Source organism: Caretta caretta, chromosome 2, assembly GCF_965140235.1.
Source record: "Caretta caretta isolate rCarCar2 chromosome 2, rCarCar1.hap1, whole genome shotgun sequence".
In the NCBI taxonomy this organism is placed as follows: domain Eukaryota; kingdom Metazoa; phylum Chordata; order Testudines; family Cheloniidae; genus Caretta; species Caretta caretta.
The window spans coordinates 249403223-249427377 of record NC_134207.1 but is presented as its reverse complement, the minus strand read 5'-3'; the positions used below and the strand labels follow the sequence as shown (position 1 = coordinate 249427377).

The 24155-nt window shown below is 42.2% G+C and overlaps 1 protein-coding gene and 1 long non-coding RNA gene across 5 annotated transcripts in view; one reads left to right on the top strand and one right to left on the bottom strand.

Annotated features, from left to right (window-relative positions):
* Nucleotides 1-700: 700 nt before the first annotated feature.
* LOC125631257 (uncharacterized) overlaps nt 701-24155 on the top strand; it is a 31385-nt gene continuing 7930 nt past the window's right edge. Inside the window, exons 1-2 of the long non-coding RNA XR_007354895.2 lie at nt 701-780; nt 2535-2650. This is a non-coding gene — a long non-coding RNA (uncharacterized LOC125631257). The remainder of the gene's footprint in view (nt 781-2534; nt 2651-24155) is intronic.
* The window catches only part of NCAPG2 (non-SMC condensin II complex subunit G2), a 119031-nt gene continuing 95788 nt past the window's right edge, over nt 913-24155 (bottom strand). For 3 of the 4 annotated variants that reach the window (XM_048837631.2, XM_048837633.2, XM_048837632.2), the window contains 6 exons: nt 18137-18324; nt 16272-16415; nt 12990-13093; nt 8286-8383; nt 7736-7838; nt 913-1393 (listed from right to left, as the gene is read on the bottom strand). In XM_048837631.2, coding sequence (XP_048693588.2) covers nt 1342-1393; nt 7736-7838; nt 8286-8383; nt 12990-13093; nt 16272-16415; nt 18137-18324 — 689 coding nt within the window. In that variant the 3' untranslated portion in view covers nt 913-1341. The remainder of the gene's footprint in view (nt 1394-7735; nt 7839-8285; nt 8384-12989; nt 13094-16271; nt 16416-18136; nt 18325-24155) is intronic. The other variant, XM_075125988.1, reaches the window with a different exon arrangement.

Genomic DNA, 24155 nt, shown 5'->3' with positions numbered 1-24155 from the left:
TATGTGCATACCTTGTAGACAGTTAGTTATTAGAGAACTTTTTCCCTTAGTGGTACCCTTCAGGGCATCTTGAGTGCCTTCTGTCACTCTGTGCCACTGCACACTGGTGTAAGAGTGTGGAGCCGCCCCCACTCAGTTCCTTCTTACTGGACATACTCCAAAAGAAAGGGGAAGGCGGTTGGGTCATGGCATGGACACGTGCAACATCTTTAAGAACGACAGTTGTGGAAAGCTAGGTAACGGTTTTCTTCAGCTGGTTACATATGTCCATTCCACTGTAAGTGACTCACAAGCAGATTAAAGTAAAGGCAGGCTTGGAGTCTACCTGAACAGCGATTTATAGAACAACCTGTCAAAAACTGGCATAGTTTCTTGACTGACAGAAAATGGCATAATGAGCACCAAAATGCAAACTGATGACCAGGCTACTGTTTTGAATGTCTTAAATAGGTACTTGTGCTAGGAAGTTTGCGGAAGCTGTTCGTGCTCTAGTCAAATGAGCCAATACTCTAGGAGATGGCATGACATTAGCTAACTGGTAGCACAAGAAATCCAGGAAGAAATCTTTTGAGTGGAAGTTGGTTTGCCCTTCACCCCTGAAACTGCAACGATTACCTATTGGAGGGTGGAACGCTGAAATGACTGCTAAAGTACTTTAACTGAACTGTCAGGCATTGATTTTTTAGGTGCTACATATAATCCAAAACATAGATGGAAGCCTGCATTGGAGAGACACTTCTCTGCTGAGACCAGATAGAAAAAACGTTTCCATTTGGCCTGGTAAGTATGCCATGTAGAATGCTTTTTGCTATTCAGAAGCAGCTGCTATTTTCCCTAAGTGCTCATGCCTTACCTTTTAGGTAAACCCATGTCATTCAATGTCAAAGGGTTCAAGAAAATGCTATTCAAAGGGATAGTTCAGTCATTTTATTAATTCTCTTTTTTAAAAAAAATATATAAAAGGTATTGATTTTATTTCACATGAAATACTTGGAATATACCTACAAGACCTTCCTCATAGCCATTCCAAAATCTTTAATAATACGTTATCTATGTATGTACAAAACATTTCTGCATACTTTAAAAGTTTCTGCACAATTGTTTTAAATATGAAAGGAATATAAAACTGATTTGTTTTTAAAAGTTATTCATTTGCTTGCTAAGACTTTCAATTATGTATGTATGTACAAAGCATAAGCTAGCATAATACAAGCATTCCAATAAGGTACAATTCACTATTATATTAAATATGTTTTTCAAGGTACCATATTCCTTTGCTTTATAAAAAAACAATACATCTTCCTTCTTTCTACTTTTCATGACTTGAAGGCAGCGGTACAGTCAAGGATTCAAGATGTCATCCAAAATTTTCATTGATGATTCATATACGGTTCTGAAACCAGAGAAATCAGTGAGCAGCTGAATAAAACGTGCAAAAGAAACACGTTTGCCTATTTGCTTTTCAATAAATAGCTACTCCCTTATTTCTTTGAGAAGTTACACACCATTAGTTTAAGGAATTAAAGAAGTTGTTGTGTTTGATTACATTTAAGAGGAACAATCTTGCTCAGCATTTCCATTCACCTCTTTGAATGGTTATAGACTACAGTATAGCTACGGAGAGTTAAATCTTTAATTTCAAAATTGACAAAAAAAGTTTGAATAAAAGCCTGAATCTTTTCTGTTTTGACAAGCTTTAAATATGATCATGCTGTATTGTTACTGTTTAATATTTAACCTTCTACATACTTAAAACACTGTTCATTTACTTCTCTGAATATTTGATTTACTGCCCTTTTCTACCTCTGCCATCTTACTATCACATACACAGCATTAATCCTCTGAAGTCCAGTATTGCCCTTTCCTCATTTCCCCTTCTCATCTCTGCTCTCCACTCCCCTACCTCCTCCTCTTATGCTCACTCATTTTCCCCATTCCCCGCCAATCCGTATAATTTCTGCATTCTCCTCTTCCTCCGGTATTTGTTTTCCCTAGTGCTGATCTTCCTGCATCTTTATCCTTAGTACTAATAGCCACCCATCTGTCACTTCAGCCCCATGCGTAGTATCCTTAGCAACATTCCCACCTCTGCACACACTGGAATTCTTATGCAATCTCAAAAAAGATAACTGCTATCCCCAAGCTTTTAATTGATCACCCTCTATTTCCTTGCATTCCTCATCCAACATTGCCTCTGCAGTTGCACTCTCCCACAGAACTTCTCACACTCACCTGGCCTTAAACTGTCCTCAGAAACCACAGACAGGGCATCTGCCCTATCGCCAAACACTAATGCAACATTAATCTTTGTAGATTTGATTTTTCGATGCTTGAATTCATATTGTGACAAACTGTCAGCTTTATTTTCCATGCATCATTTGTTCAATATTTGCAACGTTAGTTATTTGTAAGATTCTAAGGATGCCCTATATTAGCAGTGCTAGTCACTAACTTAAGTATTGTTCCAGGTGCCCAAAGAGCAAACATACAAGGAATAATTCAGTAATTTTATTTAATATTTTGTTTGGCTTTAGATCATTAAACTGAGATGTCCCTTCACTGAGAGACTCATCATGCCCTAAGCTAATGGACGTCCAACCATAATAGAACTCAGAATGACTGTAAGGCACCCAAAAGAGGAAAAAACAAGGTAAATTTAAAGTCAGTTGTACTAAATGCTCTTTACCTTTATTATTTTGAGTATGCTGCAGGGAATCCTATACAAATAGTGAGAAACTATTTGCAAGTTCTCTTTAATTAGCACTTCACTGACAGAGCAATGAAGGGTTTGGGAAGACATCTATATGATAACGTGAGGAAAACATTAAATGTTTCAGCATAAAAGTTAAATAGATTTAATTTTGGTGCCCATAGACTGAAATGCTAAACATACTAAGCAAAGATGATTATATATATTATAAATTATATCATAATATTTCATAGCTTATTTGTTCATTGGGAAAATCCATAATATTCGCTTTTAACTGTCAACTGAAACTGCTAGTTCAGTTGAGCAGAGAAGACTAGATTCTAGTAATTAGAAAAATGTGTACTTCTGGTGTAGTGAACTAATTTCTGATTTAAGGGCAGCACCTGAGGTACTCCAGTATAGAAGACCTCTACATATTTCTTACTGTGCTACCACATACAGATGTTTCCTGGTGCCCGATGCCCAAATTTAAAAGGTTGGGGCAGCATGCAAAGTCCCTTGGAAATTTAGTTAGTTCCCAGACTACATCCACCAGGGATAAACTAATTCCCAAAGGGCTGACATTTTAAAATAATGTAAACAGATGTAAAAAGTAACAAATTAAGCTTTGAGAAGAGTAAATTTATTACAGTTGATGTTAGCATATATAAATTAGTACATTATCAGACCATGTAATGAGCTGTGGACTAATATGCAAACAATTTTGACTACAAGTTTTCCTCTGGCCAAACAGAATGAGAAAGATGTAATAATTAAAAGAAAATTGCTGTTTACCAAAATAAGGCACGCTGCAATCAAAATATAATTGCATTTGAGTCATTACAGCAACCAATGAGGCACCTAACAGAACATGTGAATTGCCATATGGTAGCAGACTTGTGGTCCATTATCATCCAGCATCCTGTACCAAAAGCTTTTAAGGATGGTGCAAGAACCCATCAATAGAAGTGGGCAATAATGGAATATAACCAGCCCACTGGGAAATTTCTTCCTAAACCTTTTACAGATAGTGGATTATGCCCTGAAACACGAGTTTGTATATTCTTCCAAGTTCTTTTACAAAAAATAATCCTATATAATGAAGCTGTGGATGTTCTTACTGTCTTTAACAATATGTAATCTTTTCTTAAACTCTGCTAAGCGCTCAGTGATAGCATGTGGAACTTGTCACAGTATAATTGTGTTTTGTGAAAAAGTATTTCTTTTTATGACATTTAAATTCTCTGCCTCTGAAATTCATTAAATGTTCCCTTGTTTGTACATTACAAAAAAAGCATAAACAGGACAGTCTCCCTACCACATACAATTTGGTGTATCAGATCATGTCACCCCATCTGTCTCTCTAAACAGTCCTAATCTTTTACTTCTCTTCATATAAAAGTTTTTCCATGTTTCTAATTTATAACAAAACAAAAAAAAACCATCACCAGAATTGAAAACAGTATTCCAGGTGAAGATGTGCCATTTATTTGTCATTATTTAATCCGTATAGCACTTTCCATTCTGTAAGGCATCCTAATGTTCTGTTCACTTTTTGACTGCAGCTGTTTATAGAGCAGAGGTAGTGTTCATAGAGTTGTCCAAGAACACCCAGACCACTTTTCTGCATGTTATAGTTAATTTACAATGCAGCAATGCGTGAGTTGTTCATATTAGTCCTTTGAATGTGCATTACTTTACATGTATCCATACTGATCATCATCTATAATCATGTTGCCTATTTATCTAACTTTGTTAGTTTCACTGTAATTCCTTAGTGTTTTCTGCAGTTTTGACTAAATGAATTGTGTAATTTGAAAGTTTTGCCACCTCACTGCTCATTCCCCTTTTCCAGATCTTTACTAAATTTAACATTGGTACTAATATAGAACTTTATGGGACCCCAGTGTTAACCACTTTTCAAGCATGATGAAAATTGACCATTTATAGATGTATGGCAATTCTTCAAAAAGGGCCATATTTTTGGAATTTAATGTAGCCACCCTATACACAACACCCAACTATCATTTGAAAGCTTATTTTATGTATGTTTAAATGAGGTATGATGTGGTGCTGTCAAGTGGTGCCGTCAAGTGGTGCCATAAGCCTGTAGGTGATATGAAACAATGGTATCCAAAATGAGAAAGTGTCATTTTTTGCACAGTTCCAGAATCACTGCAACATGACTGTAACTTAAACAGCAAGAACTGTAGTCAGTTTAAATATCTTAATGTGGTGTTTATTGGTCAAAGCTTCCAAATGACAATGTATTAAAAGATTTGTATTGGTTTTGCATAGGCAAATATTTCTTTTTCAGAAATGAAGCTGTTTAGCATGTGACAAAAATAGCAAATAAGATTTTGCAATATCCTAACATGCAATGTTTCACACTGCATATTTTTATTTGTCAAAGTACCTCACAAATGACCATGGTTTTATGCATTTTCAATTAAAATTTGCTGACCAGATCAGTCTCACACTGAAAGCTGTAGCAGTAGATTGCATGCCCATAGTTTGTACTGCGTAGTGGGTAGATATACATGTATGTGAATTCCTAATGTAATGCTTCTCTACCTGTAACCTTTCGTACATACAGTAGTATCTAGTATGCCTGATAGAACGTTTTAATTTGTAATTGCCTATGCATGCAATACTAGTGTTTGAAATATTTTAGAAACCAGCTTGTTAGTTCAGTGACACTTATGCACAGGTCAGTATTACTGTTAGAGATGACACAGCTTAATATTATGAATATGCAAAATGAGAGAGAGAAGTGGCCTAAAGAGAAGTAATGAATACAAAGTTCACAAACAAGTCCTTGCCTCTGCACTGAAGAGGGATGAAGTGCATGTTATAGCTCTCATCAACCATGTCATCAAAAATATGACAAACCCATTTGACCCTGAATCACATTCAGAGGTGCTTATCAACATATCTACTGGACTGCACGTAACACCAGACGTACAAGAGTCTCCACTGAAAATAGCAGATGTTGGTAAAGAACAGATGGGGAGATTTTTGAGAGGTGCACTTGATTATGATGGAACACATAGCTTCTTCAGTCCAGTCTAGAAATCTGGCATCAAAACATTTGTTGACATGGCCAAGACAACCACATTTAAATCTGGCAAGGGAGGGACAATCACAGCAGTTATCAGTCCAGAAATTGTTTTCTGCAGAGCCCTGTGGTAACAGCTGCAGACCAGACCTCATATTAAAGTAGATGTAAAAAGCTTTCAAATAATCTATAGTGTGCTTATGTGTAGAGAAGGATTAAGTACACTAAATAGGTGCTGTCTGCTACTCATGCCTATTCTTCCTACTCTTTTTTTGTTTCCATTATAGTACTTTACCTATTGCCCAAGAACCACAAGAATTAACTACGGAATCTGAGCTATCATACATTTTTTGAAAGTCCAAGTAAATTATACCAACTAGTTCTCCTTATTTTGTTGACATACTGTAAGATTAGTGAGGCACCATTTTCCTTTGCAGAAGCCATACTGGTTTGTCACTATCATAACAATGATCATTTAGGTATTTTATAATTCTATTACTACCATCATTTCAACCAATACAAAAAGTAAGGCTTGCTGGTCTGTAATTTCCAGAATCGCAGGGCACATTTTTAAAAGAAAGATACATTTGCTACTGTTCAATTCTTTGGGATAGAAGCAGATTTAAATGAATGATTGCATTCTTTGTTAATAGCTCAGTTACTTCATTTTTAAGTTCTTTCAGAATTTTAGGGTGTATATGATCAGGTCTTAGTGACTTGTTGGCTTTTTAATATATCAGATTATTCCAGCACCTTCTCCTTTGACACCTTATTTTCTGACAGTACCTCAACTTTATTACTGGAAAATAGAAGAGGTCTTCCCCATCCTCCACATTCTCAAGGATGAAGACTGATACAAAGGAATAATTTAGCTTCCCTGAAACGTTCTTTATCTTCTTTGATTGTTCTCTTTGATTGTTCTTTGATTGTTCCCTGATAGTCCAGTGGACTTACTAATTCTTCTTCTATGAATATCTTAAAAATATCTTTTTTTAAAAACTAGTTGTTGCTGTTTGCTCTTCAAATTCCATTTTAGCATTCCTAATTTCCATCTCACAAATTTTCTTCCATAGGCTGTCTTAGGTTCTTTTTTACCATCTTTTCCCACCATTAAACCAATGTGCTTTAAAAAACAAACAAACCAGAACACACGAAACAGATATGCATCAATGCCTCCCTGCTGCAACCACAGGAAACTGACTGTCCAATTTGTCTACCAATTCCTAACAAAAATTGTTGGAACCATACTACAAATTTATGCATGTCATCAGTGGCTATAACTTATATTTGTTATCCCGAGAACTCTGAAGAGATTATAATTAGGTGAGGCGGAGGTTTTGAATATATTACATTTTATTTCTATCTGAATGCAGCAAATAAGAGTATTTTTAGTGTTAATGAAACTATGAACTTTTGTTTCAGACCATATGCAAAGTTTAAATGTAAGTGGTTGTAAAATTAGCATTTTTTACTTTTAACCTGTGAAACAGAAGAGGCTAATTCGGTCTAAAGCCAACCTCCTAAAAAGCTGAAATTGCACCAAAAGCAGAATCTAATGACTGTGGTAAGGCACTAAAATAATTTTTTATGACCCTGGATACAGTTTTAGCTAGAGAGATCCATATTAGCTAAGACACAAAATGCAGAGAAAACCCCTCAGCTCTAGTGCTATGAAACAGCAAAGTTACAAAGAATGCTTTCTTTTCTCTGTGCAGTTCTTAGTGAGATTGGACTTTAAAAGGAACTAGGTTGGAGTATTGTGGATTCTATAGTATATAGAACAAAACATGTAAAGAGAATTACCATCTGAAAGGGGGAGTTGAACTAGGAAATTTAGTTCCTTAATGGGCTCAATAGCCTTCAACATTTTGGCACTATTTTAATCCCTGTATCATATGGATTTCTGTAAACTTCTTCACCAACAAGTACAGAATCTTGCATCCCTTTTTCAGTCAATCAGTGGGTTTTTTTCTGTAAATCAGATTTACCTTTCAATGCTGCTAGATTCTGCCGTGGCAACTTCCCTGCATGTCATCAGCTTCTTTTGAAGGGCATGCGCAATATCCTTAACAAGTGAAGTTTTGTGCTTACCTATTTTAAATAATATGTTAAAAAATAAACAAGTCTGTATATTCCTGTGTAGCAGCTATATAACAAATTAACAGTTTGTTAAAAACTGGTGACATGTTTACTTAGATTTTCATTATCCAGGTTAAGTGTATAAATCTGTGCTATGTGAATGCTATTATATTCCTATAAAACAGGATATGGAAGAGTACTATGTTAGCCTAGCAGATAAAGATTTTTTTTTTGAAAAAAAGACCCCCACAAAGTTTTAGATCCAATGTCTAATAGCATCCCTTACAACTTTTCATTTTTCTTTTTAATTCTGTATTCCTATTAAAATCACTACTTCTGAATTTCCACAGCTAACTGGAAAAATAATGTAACATTTTAAAATTAAGTTGGAATAAAAATCTGCTATTGACAAAAGTAGATATGGAGACAAAGATTGGAGACAAAATTAGTTTGACTGACCTTTGATTATAACAACTATGTACGCAGCAGCTGTAAGACTAATAATTCCTTCAATTTCTTCACAGACAATGCATTCCATTAATTCATTTAAAAATGACCTAGAAGAAAATCAAAGGCACATGGGGAAACATGTTCCTTTACAAACATAAACAGGACTCTTAGTTGGCCCCCCCAACAATGGTAGTTCTCCAAACCATCACATGGGAAACCATGATCTAGGATCAATCATGAGACTCCAAAACACATAGTTTAAGTGTGGGAATCACAAATGTACTTCTTACAGAAGATAGTTAACTGGCTGATCTCTGGATTTTCACTGCTGATAGTCTGAAGAAGCAATGTATTCTGTACAGTGGTGGCTGCTTAGGAATGGGATGAGGGAATTTAGGTGAAATAATTCATATGAGAAGAGAAGGAGCAGTAACCAAAAAATAAAGATTTTTCGGTGTATTCAGAAAAGAAAAAAGAAATTCAGACAGAAAAAAGAAAAGTCCTTAAAAAGTAAAAATACTGGCTCTAAAATAATCTGGAATTGTAATTCATTTAATTGTCTGCCATTTGCTGTGGAAGTCAAACAAGTTGATGATGGTGTGAACCAAACTCCAGGCGGTGCTCTACAAATCTCAGATATTGGAATGACTCAGAGAAACAGCAGAGGTTGCTTGAGCTCTGGGGAATGGAACTTGATCAGTGTATCCTGGATCAGATGGATCCAGACACACTATCACATAGCAATTTCTAATAATGCCTAAATAAGTTTTGGATTGTATTTGTAATATCATAGCACCCTGGAGCACTAGTCATGGACTCCATTGTGCTAGGTGCTACACCAGGGATCGGCAAACTTTGTCACGTGGCCCGTAAGGGAAACCCGCTGGCGGGCTGGGACGGTTTGTTTACCTAAAGCGTCCGCAGGTTCGACTGATCGCAGCTCCCACTGGCCTGGAATGGTGAACCGCGGCCAGCGGGAGCTGCGATCAGCTGAACCTGCGGACGCTGCAGGTAAACAGACCGTCCCAGCCCGCCAGCGGGTTTCCCCGACGGGCCACGTGACAAAGGTTGCCGATCCCTATGCTATACAAACAGAACAAAGGGACAGTTCCAGCCCCTAAAGAGTTTATGATCTAAGTAAAAGATTAGGGAACAAGTGAAGACTCCCTGTTATGGAACTGCACAGGTAGCTCCACTGCTCTGAGTTGCAGAAGGAAGTTCATTTCCTTTCTTAGTAATATCTTGTGAGATGGATCCCTGGAAAGGGACAGGGAAATAGGGTAGGGAAGGAATGGAACTAGATGGTGTATCCCTATAACCTTGGACCAGTTGATCCTGGAAATCTGGTTCCAGGCTTTCTGAAAACAAGACACTTCCCAAAACAGGATGGGACAGACCTCAGACTCTTGACCATACCGTCAAACCTCCTGATGCAGGATGTATGGTTCTCCTCCTCTGGAACCTCTGCCTCTTCCTTGGAGGATCTTTGATGGCCATAATAGGGTTAGGGGGATTGCCTATGTCTCTGATAATTCTGAGTCCTGTATTGTTCCCTCATGGAAGAGGGAATATAGGCTTCCAGAGCATAAGATAGCTTGAGTCCTTTAACATGTGCAGGGTTTCATTATTATGCTTAATTAAGAGGTCAGAGCCATTGAAGGTGGTCATTTAGACCTCCTTTGGTAACCCTGAGGACTGCAACCAAGCAACCTGCATGATTGCAGAGTCAGAGGCTTCAATGGTGGCTTAATGAGAGGTCCATGCAACCAGATGCCACTCTAACTCCAGGGACTTAAGCTCCTCTCTGTGCTCCTGCAGGAAACTTTCAGTGAACTGCCCAATTCAAGAAGTCATACTCAGTCAGGAGTAGTTGGTAATTTAATAGTCACGTATCTGAAAACTGTCTGAGGAGTATGTCTTCCAGTCAGAAGTCAAGCTTTTTTGGAACTTTGTCATGGGTTGTTCACCTGGGTAATCCCTGCTGCTTAAACATTCCTTGGACAGCAGTTATGACCAAGGATCCAGGCACTGGATGGTTATAAAAGTATTTAGCATCCTTAGAGATGACTGGTAGCATCTATATCTATACCTAAAAGTCACTTTGAGGTGGGCACCACTGAAGCTCCAGGACTCAGTGTTGAGAAAGATCCCACTTCTTGACTATGGAGGTGGGCACCACTAAAGCTGAGCTTTGAGGTGTGTACTGCTGAAGCTGAGCTTTGCCATAGGTATCTGGTTGGCTCCTACAAGCCTTTGGCAATGCCAATCTGCCAGGGACCAATCAACACAGACTGTCAAGACATTTGTATGACTTCTCATGCACTGTTCTCCACTAGAATGTCCAAGGTATGTGGCGTCCACTGGAGAAGTTCCTAGTTTTTTGGCTGGGTCAGAACAGCTAGGTGGACAGCCTCATCAGGAGAAGAGCCCAAAAAGCATTTGAGAAATAAGGCTGGACCTCCCTCTCCTGCATGTTTTCCTGTTCAATTTCCTGGTCCTGAAGGTATGATTGTATTCTGGATCAGCTGGCCTTCCTGGGGGTCGATGGAAGAAGGAGACCTGGGTCTAGAAATAGGATCAATGGATAGAGCCCTTCTATTGGGATGCACTCCCTATGGGGCCCAGAATAGCCATATGTGCATGGGTTAGGGGAATGGTTTTGCAGGCCATGGAGAATACTATGAGGGAAGTTCCTACCAAGAAGTCAAATGCTTTCTCTTGTAGAAGTGTCCTCTGGACTCCCTGTCTAAATAGCTCAGTTCATAAGGCAGTGAGTGAGGCAAATACATAGTTGACACCTTCCCAGTCACTTCAGATGTAGGAGGAGGAAAAGAAATATAACTCCTCCATAGGAGCAGGTCCTGGAGCATCCTCTACTGACACAGAGGATAGTGTACTTGGTTCCAGGACAATAGTTTCCTAGTAAGGGCCAACAATAGAGACTCTGGCAGCTCAGATGCCATCAAGCTTCCTTGAAACATGAACATTGGTTCTGAGGCTGCTCCATCTGTATCTGGAGTTATGAATGGTACTGCAGAATCTGTGCCAGAAGATTTGGTACTAGGGCTGGAAGCTCAGTAGCTTGTACCAGGTTCTTTGGTGTTGGCTCAAGAAGCTCTGAAGAAGTTTTGGTTCTGAGTGCTTCAGGATGGGTGCTTGGCTGCCATCAATACTGGTCAAAAGAAGGATGGCTTCTTCAGAGGCGACTCTTCGGTACAGAGGCATCACTGGGATCCAGTGTGGGACTTAAACTGCCTCTAAACTTAGATCTATTATGTGCTGGAGAGAGAGACCTGAGTCTGCAGATACCATGGACATTATGCTCCTACCTTCCTCTCTCCTCAGAGGATTGATCTGAGGAATGTAGGGAAGCTCTGGCTGACTTCATAGTCAAGGACTGGGACCTTTCTCAACACTGAGTCCTGGAGCTCGAGATAGACTCCAGGTTAACCGGAGCGGTCTCATACTGTCTGGTCTGGTTTGGCTGCCTTCTCCTTCTCAGGAATGGATGATACCCTCATGGATCTCTCTAACAGGAAAAGATTGAGGTGAGATTCCCTTGGTTTTGGGTCCTTTTCTAAAAGAAGGAGCACACAGAACACTTGTGTGGTGTATAAGCTTCATGAGGCAGAAGACGCACTTAGAGTGTCACTGATGGGAATAGCTGTCTCACAGGAGAGTTAAGCTTTGAATCCCAGAAGCTTTGATTCCACCATGTGCAGGGTGCCATCTTGTGCCAAGTCACCCAGACTTGACGACTTTTCCCTTTTTTGCCAACAGACTAAAACTATATAAATCTAACTAAACTAACTATAATTGGAAAAAACTAACTAGAGACAACAAAATCGCGCAGCGGGCAGAGATGTGGTTTTCAGTTTCCTCTTACCACCTGTGGTTGCAAGACAGAAGGGTGATTGTGGTTGCCCTGCCCTTTGGACTCTTGCGCTATGGAGCACTGGAAGGTGTACAGAGCACGGCATGGTCCCTGACACTGCTATTCAAAAAGATTCTGATCTGGGGTGCATGCACAGCAGAATTGGAATACATGTGGATAATCACTTGAATAAAAATAAGTTATGAACAATTTTTAAAAAGACAATTAAAATGAAAATTGAAATTCAGTTGTAACTGCAGCGGACTCAACTAACCTCCACTAAAATCGTGATAGAATACATAATAAGCATCCAATTTAAGTCCTACAGAAAAGTCACTTGGGAAAGCTGCAGAATGCACACCAAACTCTCTTTCAGGGCATACTTAATATATTAACAACTAAATAATTTCTTTATGTCATTTGTATAGTGCCATCAGTGTGTATTTTACAGTTGAGTTTAAGCATGCATGTTGTTAGTTCCAGGTTATATGATTGGTGTTATTTCTGGTAAAGACTTTGGTTTCCTCTAAACCCTTCCATATAGGAAGAAGTAGGATTTATGAATACCCTTTGAAATAAGTATGTGATTATGAGGAAAGGAATTATCAGAATGAATAGTCGTGTGAGTCTAACACAAGGACAATAGAAAAAGCAAAAAACTAACACAATCAACGTACCAAAAAAGTAAAGGCTTATGGGACATTACATGGAAATGTAGTAGGTGATCTAGGTATTCACTGGCTAATTCCACAATCTTGAATTTAAGAATTAAAAGCTTATTTGGTTACTTACTGGTTTCACATTAACAAACCTTATGGAAACTAACAGACAGAGATTACCTGACCACATTTATTGACTTAATTATCATTGCCATTAAACTGCCTGAAAGTGGAGGAAGGTCTGCAATGGACTCTGGTGGTGCAAGTTCTTCTGCATCTGAAGCCTAAAAAGAAGACAGCTCAAATTCAAAATAAATACAGAAGCACATAGAAAATAATTAAGAAAAACAGAATTTGAGTAGCTACATTAACTGAATGCATGTTTAAGTTATTGGGAGAAACATTTAAATGTATTTTTTCTAGTTAATTTCAGAAAAGTACTTGACAGTTTAACTCAATAATGTCAAAATAAACAAAGCAAAGTTGGATTGGAAAAATTAAAACTTTTAACCAGATATTTGGCATTTATATTAAAGGAAATAACTAATATCATACATAGTTGATCTTTAGCAAAAATGCCATTTAAGCTAGATTGTTAATTAGTATTTATAAAGGTGGCAGCTCACCCACATGGAAGATATTACATAAAAATTTCCATTCTAACTATATGTATTAGATCAGTTCTCAAACTTTTTACTAAGGTGACCCACCAATCACATTTTGTCTCTTTTGGGGACCCACTATGACACCCTTAATCCACCCTTCCCTCTCTCAGCCTGGTGCCACCCTCTCTCTCTTCCCCTTCTCAGCCCTTCAGTCATCTGTTCTCCCCTTCTTCGTCCAAGCCTGCTCAGCTCCCCCCAGTCCTCTTGCTTTTGCTCTCCCAGTCCTCCCCCTCTTGCAGCCCTAGTTGCCCTGCCTCTCTTCATGGCCAGACCTATGACTGCCATCAGGTTGCTGACTGTCTGCTTACAGCCCAGATCCTGCTTCCCATGCTGCTGACTGCGGGAAACAAAAGTAGGCAGGCAGCAGCAGCACAGAGGAAGTGGCCAGAGCCAGCAAGTGGACAGTCAGCAGCCTGTACATGCATTGAAGATGCTTCCGCCATGGTGCTGCCACCCAGATCTCGCTTCCTATGCTGCTGCCTGCTGCTCAGGGGATCTGTAAATAAAGGCCTTGGTGGGAAGAGGTAGGAAGACCAGTACCCTTTTTCACACCTGATTAGGATCTTTCCACCACTACAGTGGTGAGAGGACTTCAGAGGGGACCTGGACTGTCATATCTATGGCCTGGTCTACACTGGGGGGGAGGATAGATCTAAGTTACGCAACTTCAGCTACGTGAATAACGTAGCTGAAGTCGATGTACTTAGACCTACTCACCGTGGTGTCTTCACTGTGGTGAGTCGACTGCTGCTGCTCCCCCATCGACTCCACCTTCACCTCTTGCGGCGGTGGAGTACAGGAGTCGACAGGAGAGCACTTAGGGGTCGATTTATCACGTCTAGACTAGACGTGATAAATTGACCCCTGCTGTATTGATCGCTGCCTGCTGATCCAGCCGGTAGTATAGACATACCCTATGTGGTGTCTGTTTGGAAGGCATACAAGTTCAGCCACCACAACATGCAACAAAAGTGAAGTCTGAAATGGTGCATGATGTGTGTAGAAAGCCTTGTGACCGACCAGACATAGGCAAGCTCTCACAGTAGTGTATGCATGAGTCTGCAACCAGTTATGAGGACTACCATGATGTCAAACATGTCCTTAGGCAGATAGGCCCTGCTGTCATGGAGTTTAATTCTGCTCCTATGAAGTCTATTCTCTATATTGGCACCCGACGACGGCATCTCTCTGTTGATTTTTAGGCCCAGTGCACCAAAGTTAAGAATTTGATCAATGGAGTCTTCTAGTTGATGTGGTAAGCAAACAGCCAAGTACACTATGGGTATAGAGATGCCAGGGAACAGCACCTGGAACCATTTTGGAGGTTGGTGCAGCGGATGGTGTCTGCCAGATATTCTTTGCTGGAGCCAATAAAGCTTCATTCACTGGTAATGCCAGACTTGGGAGTATGAAGTACATTTGGGAGTGTCAATGTTCCTCCCCCACTCTGAACTCTAGGGTACAGATGTGGGGACCTGCATGAAAACCTCCTAAGCTTACTTTCACCAGCTTAGGTTAAAACTTCCCCAAGGTACAAATTAATTTTATCCTTTGTCCTTGGAATATCCACTGCCACCACCAAACTCTAACTGGGTTTACTGGGAAACGTAGTTTGGACACGTCTTTCCCCCCAAAATCCTCCCAACCCTTGCACCCCACTTCCTGGGAAAGGTTTGGTAAAAATCCTCACCAATTTGCATAGGTGACCACAGACCCAAACCCTTGGATCTGAGAACAATGAAAAAGCATTCAGTTTTCTTACAAGAAGACTTTTCATAGAAATAGAAGTAAATAGAAGTAAAGGAATCACCCCTGTAAAATCAGGATGGTAGGTACCTTACAGGGTAATTAGATTCAAAACATAGAGAATCCCTCTAGGCAAAACCTTAAGTTACAAAAAAGATACACAGACAGAAATAGTCATTCTATTCAGCACAATTCTTTTCTCAGCCATTTAAAGAAATCATAATCTAACACATACCTAGCTAGATTACTTACTAAAGTTCTAAGACTCCATTCCTGTTCTATCCCCGGCAAAAGCAGCATACCGACTGACACAGACCCTTTGTTTCTCTCCCTCCTCCCAGCTTTTGAAAGTATCTTGTCTCCTCATTGGTCATTTTGGTTAGGTGCCATTGAGGTTACCTTTAGCTTCTTAACCCTTTACAGGTGAAAGGATTTTTCCTCTGGCCAGGAGGGATTTTAAAGGGGTTTACCCTTCCCTTTATATTTATACATATATATATATATATACACACACACACACATTATATATATACAGGGTGCGTAAGAGCTGTTCTGTACCACCTCCACAGGAGTCTTAAGTGAATCCACTGTGCAGCAGAGCAAATCCTGGGAGCTTTTGTAATTATCTGGCTGAGAGGGTGTTGCAGGAACCACTGCCTCGTCCAGAGATAATGAGAGAGCAGTTGGCCGAGTCTGCTCTACCCTGGGAAGATGCTTTTCCTCTGATATCTAGACATGTTGAACTGCAACCTGAGACAGCCAAGTTTCTGAAAACATTTTTTTTTTTGGCATAACAGGATAATCACCAAAGCTTTTTATTAAGCCTACAAAAATGCCAGTTTTATCACTGCATAACACCTCCTTCAACAGGTCAGGATCTCTGATTTTCCTTTGATGTACAGTCAATGGAGGTTCAGATTAACCAGGGAAGGGCACTACTGTACAATTGAAGCTTGACCACTGCTACCCTCTTTTGAACTGCTTTGGTTTAAAGGTTGAACATTTAGTATAATAAACTAAAAAAGTACAGTAGATTATTTAAACTCTTTACCTTTCGCAGTGTGTGACTTATCTCAACCACTACTGCAGCTAGGAGAGTAGAGAGTACACCATGGTGAACTGTTGGACAAGATGAATGCCAGCACTGGACTGTGTGTATGAATTCTCCAAGAGCCATTTGAATAGAATGAATCAACTAAAAAAATAAATTAATTAAAATATAGATCAGTTACAGTATTTCCACTTCGGGAGCATTTTAGTGCAATTAAAAGCTTTAAGTCAGGGATTTTCAAACTTTCATAGAGTTGACTACATCTTGATAGAGTGTCTCAGGAACTGTCGTCTCTCTCCCATTTGCTATCACATAACACCTCTACAGCAATTGCTTACCTAGAAAACTAATGTTAGGAAAATATTTAATGTATTTTAGCTGTCTTGATGCAATTTAGCAACTCAGAGTAAGGAAGAGAACTAGCATTACGAGAGCAGTTAGGTCTCTGTGAATCTATCCTTTAGGCCCTAGTCAAAGGGTTGAAAAGCACAGGGAAAATCCCCCAAGGGCACTAAAGGCAAAGGCTTGGACCCTAAGTCTATGTCTACATTTGAGCTGGGAGATACTATTCCCAGCTCACATAGACATACCTACACTAGCTCTGCTCAAGTTGGCGTGCTAAAAATAACATTGTAGCTAGGGTAGCATGGACAGCAGCTTAGGCTAGATGCCTGAGTATGTACCCACCCAGACTCCCTGGACATGTACCAGGGTGGGAAGCCCAAATTCCTGCCCACGCTATTCTATGCTGCTATTTTTACCATGCTAGCTTGAGCACAGCTAGTGCAGGTGTGTCTATGTGAGCTAGGAATCACACCTCCCAGCTCAAATGCAGACTTAGAATTACTTGGAAGAATCCAAGACTTCCTGGCACTGATCCACCTATCTCAGCACCAGGAAAGAAACACTGTCCAGACCCTGCTATAAACATATAAAGTTCCTTTTCTCGAAGTAAAGTAGGTTCTGGAGGATTTTGACACGACTCCTTTTGGCAAGAGAGAACAGTTGTAAGCCATATACAGAGGCCAAGGGAGTTAAGGATGGAACAAAAGACTGAACCTGGGACAACAGATCTCTCTGCTCTGGTAAGGGGAAGATTACTTTTGACATTGAGAGAAGGTTCATAAACAGGCCTATCAGAACTAGAGAAGGTACAGAGAGCAGCTGATGGCTCTTTGCAGCAGGGAGGAGGCAGCCACTCATCTCAATCTCATTGGCTCTTTCCTCTCATCCAGCACTCAGTCCCATTCTCTCATCTCTTACCAAACCTATTGTTTTTAGTTTTCTTTCCTCACTAAGTTTTGAGTGCTGCCAGTCTGACCCAGTACACACATTGCTGGCACCCACATCGTGGAAAAACATTTGCTCATTTCTTTCTCTGTGATGAGGCAACACCCGTGTATATATCCACTCAAGTTATCTGACATGGGGAATTTGATTCAAGCACAGAGGCTTAGCTTGAGAGTGTAGGGCAGGATATGCTTTTTATTATTTATCCAGCTTTAGATCTCAGCTGTGAAGAAGAGACAAACAGCCTACAGAAGGAGGAACTAGCATAAAAATGCCTCAACCGGTTTGGCAGTCTAAACTGACATCACAAATGCATGATCCCTTTTTCACATTAGTATTTCCACTGAGCAGGACCAGCAGCGGGGAAAATCCTATTGATGACAAGGCTTAGAGCACCAGACACAAATGGCATAATGTCAAATCAATTATGAAACTGAGGATAATGAAGTATTTTTTGTGCCAATAAACCCAATGTGTCCAACTCACATCTGAGTAAAAGTCAAAGTCAGTGTTTATAGTTAACTTTACAATCACATGGTTTTGTGTGTGTGTGTGTTTAATAGGATGACAAATACCTGAAGCCCTTCTTCCCGCTGTTTTCTGAGCCTGCGTGCCACACATTCTAAAATTTTCTGGAACAGAGCCTGAATAGCATGGAAAAATGTTGCCACTTCTTCATCTGTATCAATGTTTTGAGTCAAAGAAGCTTCAATAATCTCTTTTAGAACACAAAGTAATGTAGGAATACAAAAGCAGCTTCTTTCTAGAGAAACAAATACCATATTAGACATTTAAAAAAATACAGATTTTTAACTAGATTGATATTCTTTAATTTAGGCCTTAAATTCTCACAGTATTTCCCAGAGCCTCGCCGCCTACCACTCAACATACTATAAAAACTCCAGGGGGGTTGAAAATATTTACCAGAGCTCCACTCTGGACAGCTCCAGCTGAATTTAAACGCTGCTTTAGCTACAAGCTTAGAATTAAATTCATTTACACTGTATTAATGGCTGTAATTTACTAGTGTAGATTATTTTATATTCAGCTAATTAACAACAGGGTCTGGGAGGCAGAAGCTGCCAGGGGGGGCACTTTTGGGGGCCCCGCAGGCTTAGAGCGGCCTGGGTGATTAGCAGGGGGCTGGGAGCAGCCTGCTCCGTTTCCCTTGCCCCAGCCCCAGCCATGTCGCTCAGGGGAGGGGGCTTGGAGGAAGGAATCCTGCCCTGCACTCACCAGCAGTGGCGGAAGCGGAGCAGCCCGCTCCACTCCGCCAGCTCCCAGCTGCGGCGCTCTGCTTCCCGCCGCTGGTGAGTGCAGAGGGTGTCCTTTCCCCAACCTCCCTGCACTCATCAGTGGCGGGAAGCGGAGCGCCGCGGCTGGGAGCTGGCGGAGTGGAGCGGGGTGGGGCCACATTGCTCCGCTTCCCGCCGCTGCCGGTGAGTGCCTGTCAGGGGGCGGGGGTGTGAATAGGGGGCGGGGCAGTCAGGGGACAGGGAGCAGGGGGGTTGGGTAGGGGGTGGGGTCCTGGGGGTGATTAGGGACGGGGGGGTCTGTGGAGGGGGTGGTCAGGGGACAAGGAACTGGGGGGCCAAAGCAAGTTCGATATAACACAGTAAGATTTTTTGGCTCCCGCGGACCATGTTATATCGGGGTAGAGGGTGTGTGTGTGTGTGTGTGTGTATTGTGACAGGGTCTGGCCAGATTGCTGCAGGAGAGTGATAGAAGGCAAATATATTAGCCCCAGGTTAAGTAGGTCCCTTTACCCTGGGCAAGGTAAGGTAACAGGGAAGGTTCCAGAACAATCAGGAACTTTCTGAAACAATTAAGGCAAACAGGCTGATTAGAACACCTGCAGCCAATCAAGAAGCTGCTAGAATCAATTAAGGCAGGCTAATCAGGGCACCTGGGTTTAAAAAGGAGCTCACTTCAGTTGGTGGTGCGTGTGAGGAGCTGGGAGCAAGAGGCGCAAGAAGCTGAGAGTGAGATGGCGTACTACTGGAAGACTGAGAAGTACAAGTATTATCAGACATCAAGAGGAAGGTCCTATGGTAAGAATAAAGAAGGTGTTGGGAGGAGGTCATGGGGAAGTAGCCCAGGGAGTTGTAGCTGTCATGCAGCTGTTACAGGAGCCACTGTAGACAGCTACAATCCACAGGGCCCTGGGCTGGAACCCGGAGTAGAGGGTGGGCCCGGGTTCCTGCCATCCCTCCAACTCCCTACTTGATACCAGAGGAGTTGAACTGGACTGTGGGTTCCACCAGAGGAAAAGGTCTCTGGCCTGTTCCCTGATCCACTAGGTGGATCAGCAGAGACTGCGGTGATTGTTCTTCTTCCTTTCCCCATGCTGGCCAGTGATGAGGCTAACTGAGTGAACGGCAGATTTGAGTCATGAAAGTGGCCAAACTGAGGGCTGGTGAGAAAATCCGCCAATAAGCGCAGGACCCACCAAGGCAGAGGAGGAACTTGTACACACACACACACTATAAGTTTTAAACAAACAATTTAATACTGTACACAGCAATGATAACTGTGAAGCTTGGTTGAGGTGATGAACTTAGAGGGTGGGATATTTCCCAGGGAATGCCCTACTGCTAAATGATAAACTAGCATTCGGCTGAGCCCTCAAGGGTTAACATGTTGTTAACGTAGCCTCATACTCTACAAGGCAGCACAAATGGAGGGAGGGGAAACAGCATGGCAGACAGAGACACACACCATGTGTGTGTGAGAGAGAAAGAGAGAGACATGGAGATGTGCATTGCCCCTTTAAGTACACTGACACCACTCTAAGTACATTACCTTTAAAAAGATCAGGAAGTTGAGACGGCAGCTGCGGACAGCAAGCTCCCGCCATCCTGAGCCCTGTTGTGTTCCCACCCTGCTCTATATGGAGAAAGGGTAAGCAGGGGGCAGGAGTAGGGGCGAGGGGGGACACCCTGACATTAGTCCCTCTCTTCCCCCTCCCCACACAGCAAGCAGGAGGCTCTGGGGAGCTGCTCCAAGGCAGAGGGCAGGAGCAGCACATGGCAGTGGAGGAAGGGACAGCTGAACTGCTGGCAATTAGTAGCCTGCTGGGCGGCTGTTGCACAGGGAACTTAGGGGAGCGGGGAGCTGATAGGAGGGCTGCCAGTCCATCCTGGTTCCAAGCCCCGACCAACTAGCTACAACGGGCTGCTCTTCCTGCAAGCAGTGGACAAAGCAGGCGGCTGCCAAACAATGTTATAAGGGAGCATTGTGCACCTTTAAACGAGCATGTTCCCTAACTGATCAGCAACGAAACAACGTTAACCCTGAAGACCTTAAGTGAGCAGTTACTGTAACAGCTAAATTGCAAAGCCATGCAGGAACACGGGATCCAGACATGAAAAAGTTCAATTGTTTTCAAATAAACGTGCCTATGGACTTGTTCCCTTTCACGCCCTGTAAAATAGCTCTTTTGCACATTGAGAGCTGCTACTTTGCTTTCATGAAGAATTGAAGTTGAATTAACAAAAAATTTATTTTAATACAGGAAACTATGTAGTAGACAGAAAGAAAGTGTGTTTCAGAGGAGTTCTTGGGACTTTAGGGACTCTGTTTTTTGTTTTATAACAACGTTTGTAAAATTCACTCTACATATTGTAAAAAGTTGTATTAACCATTTCAAAACATCCAAAGGAAAGATCAAGACAAAGATAGCAGACTAAGTCGCTTCCCTCCTCTATTTAAGTGGGAGTTCACACAAAATCCTGTATGATTGAAGAAATCTAAGAGACTAGTTAGTTTACTGAGTTGTGTCAGGAATATTAGCCTGGTCACTTCAGTTAGTCTCATTTTCCATTTTTTAGTACACCAAGCACAACCCTGCTGCATTTCCAACACAGCAGAGTAATATTTATTTCTATATTATATGTGAGAAGGGCTGGAAACATTACACACAGCCTGAAAAATCCACTTCTCCACTACTCAGTGGGAAGTTTTCAGTTATGAATATTGGGGCCTAGCCTATAAGTTTCTTCAGAAATTAAGCTTTCACTTATTCCTTATTATGGAGATAACTCCAAATGCAAACTGAATACTAGATATGACAGAGTTGTCTCCTGGAGCCTAGAGATAGACAACTCCAATGACAGTTTGATCCAGCTGTAGTGGCAGTGTAAATAAGTAAAAATCACTGCTGCCATTCAGAAACCTGTGAACAACAGAGAAAAAACAGTTACCTACATTTCGTAACTGCTGTTCTTCGAGATGTGTTGCTCATGTCCATTCCATTCTAGGTGTGTGCGTGCCCATGTGCACAGTTGTCAGAGACTTTTGCCTTAGCAGTATCCATAGGGCCAGCTGTGGCACTCTCTAGAGTGCTGCGTTCATGCGGCAGTATATCAGCCGCCACCGGCCCTATAGCCCTCTCGGTTCCTTCTTGCCAGCAACTCCGACAGAAGGGTAGGAGGGCGAGTAATGGAATGGACATGAGCAACACATCTTGAAGAACAACAGTTATGAAAGGCAGGTAACCTTTTCTTCTTCTTCTTCGACTGCTTGCTCATGTCGATTCCATTCTAGGTGTCTTACAAGCAGTATCTATGGAGGTGGACTCAGAGTTCACCGCTTGGCGGCTTGCAGTACTGCTCTACCAAAGCCAGCATCGTCCTGGGCCTGCTGGGTAAATGCATAGTGGGATGTGAAGGTAAGGACCAACAACCAGGTGGCCGCCCTCCAGATGTCCTGAATAGACACTTGGGCCAAAAAGGCTGCCGAAGAGGCCTGCGCCCTGGTTGGTGCACAACACAGGCCACAGAATCCCACCCACTCCTGCGAAAAACCTCTCACCTATCTCTGAGCTATTGAAGTCCTCAAATTGTGGTTTAAAGACTTCAAGGAGCAGAGAATCTTCCAGCAAGTGACCCGTGCCGCGTGCTACAGAGGAAGGCGAAAAACCTCCAGGGCCTCTTCCAATCTGCCCTGGAGGAAAATTCCTTCCCGATCCCAAATATGGCAATCAGCTAAACCCTGAGCATATGGGCAAGATTCACCAGCCAGATAAAAACACGATTGCCAGGGGTGGCCCCTTTGCTTGATCATAGCAAAAGTGAAAGCAGGCAGTGATCCAGGAGGAAATTCTCTGAGCAGAAACAGGATGAACTTTCATCCTGTCTGCCACAGCGACGAATAATTGTGTCAACTTATGGAATGGCTTGGTCCTGTCAATGTAGAAGGCCAGAGACCTCCTGACGTCCAGGGCATATAGCCTGCGCTCCTCCTCCAACTTATGCGGCTTCGGAAAGAAGACTGGCAAGTAAATATTTTGGCTCGAATGAAACCGAGAGACTACCTTTAAAAAGGAAGGTGTTAGCCTTGTTCTTGTAGAAGACTGTGTAAGGCAGTTCTGAGGTGAGCACCCAAATCTTGGATACAGGCGGGCTGAAGTCACCGTGACCAGGAACACAACCTTCCAGGAGAGGATCAGGAAAGAGCAGGAAGCCAGAGGCTCGAAGGGGGGATCCGTGAGCCGTGACAGCACCAGATTCAAGTCCCAAGGAGGAACAGGATACCTAGAGACGCTCCAGGCCCTTAAAGAATCTGGCGTGATATCCTGAGAGAAAACCGACCTGCCTTCGAACGGTGGGTGGAAGGCTGAGATGGACATTAGATGGACTTTGATGGATGAAAGCGACAAGCCCTAAAGCTTGAGGTGCAGTAGGTAGTCTAGAATGAGCTGCAACGGGGCTCACTCGGATCAGACCCCCTTATTCGCCATCCAGCAGGTGAATCACTTCCATTCGGCCAGGTAGGTTGTGCTGATGGAGGGCTTTCTACTGACCAACAGGACTCGCTGGACCTCAGACAAGCACTAGCGTTTTCTTGTGCGTTTTGCCACACAGCAACCAAGACTTCAGATATAGTGCCACCAGGTTGGGGTGCAGGAGACTGCTGTGGTTCTGGGACAACAGGTCTACCCTGAGCGGCATCCGGAACGGGGTCGCCACCGAGAGGTCCAGCAGAGTGCTGAACCAGTGTTGGCGCAGCCATGCCAGCACTGTGAGGATGACCTTCGCACTATCCTGCTTGATCTTCATGATGACTCTGGGCAGCAATGGCACCAGAGGGAAGGCGTACATCAGAGCAGGATCAGACCATGGAAGCAGGAGGCGTCCGACAGTGATTCCCTGTCCCTGCCCTGGAATGAGTAGAAGACGTGGCATTTTCTGTTCTGCCTGGATGCGAATCGGTCCACCTGGGGAGTTCCCTACCCCTTGGAAGATAGAACTGATCACCTCCAGGTGAAGGGATCACTCATGGCAAGACGAGAATATCCTGCCCAAGCGTTCCAGGCCCATGGGAGATGAGCGACCAGATGGATTGCTGCAGACAGAAATCCCAGAACCGGAGTGCTTCCTGGCAGAGGGCAGATGACCTGGCTCCCCCTTGTCCGTTGATATAGAAGATGGTGGCCCTGTTGTCCATTAGGACCTGAATCACTCTGCCTTGTATGAGAGTCCAACAGCCCTGAGTTCCCTGACATTGATGTGCAGGGACTGATCGTGACTGGACCAACAGCCTTGAGTACTGAGATTGCCCAGGTGGGCTCCCCAGCCCGGGTCCAAACTGTCG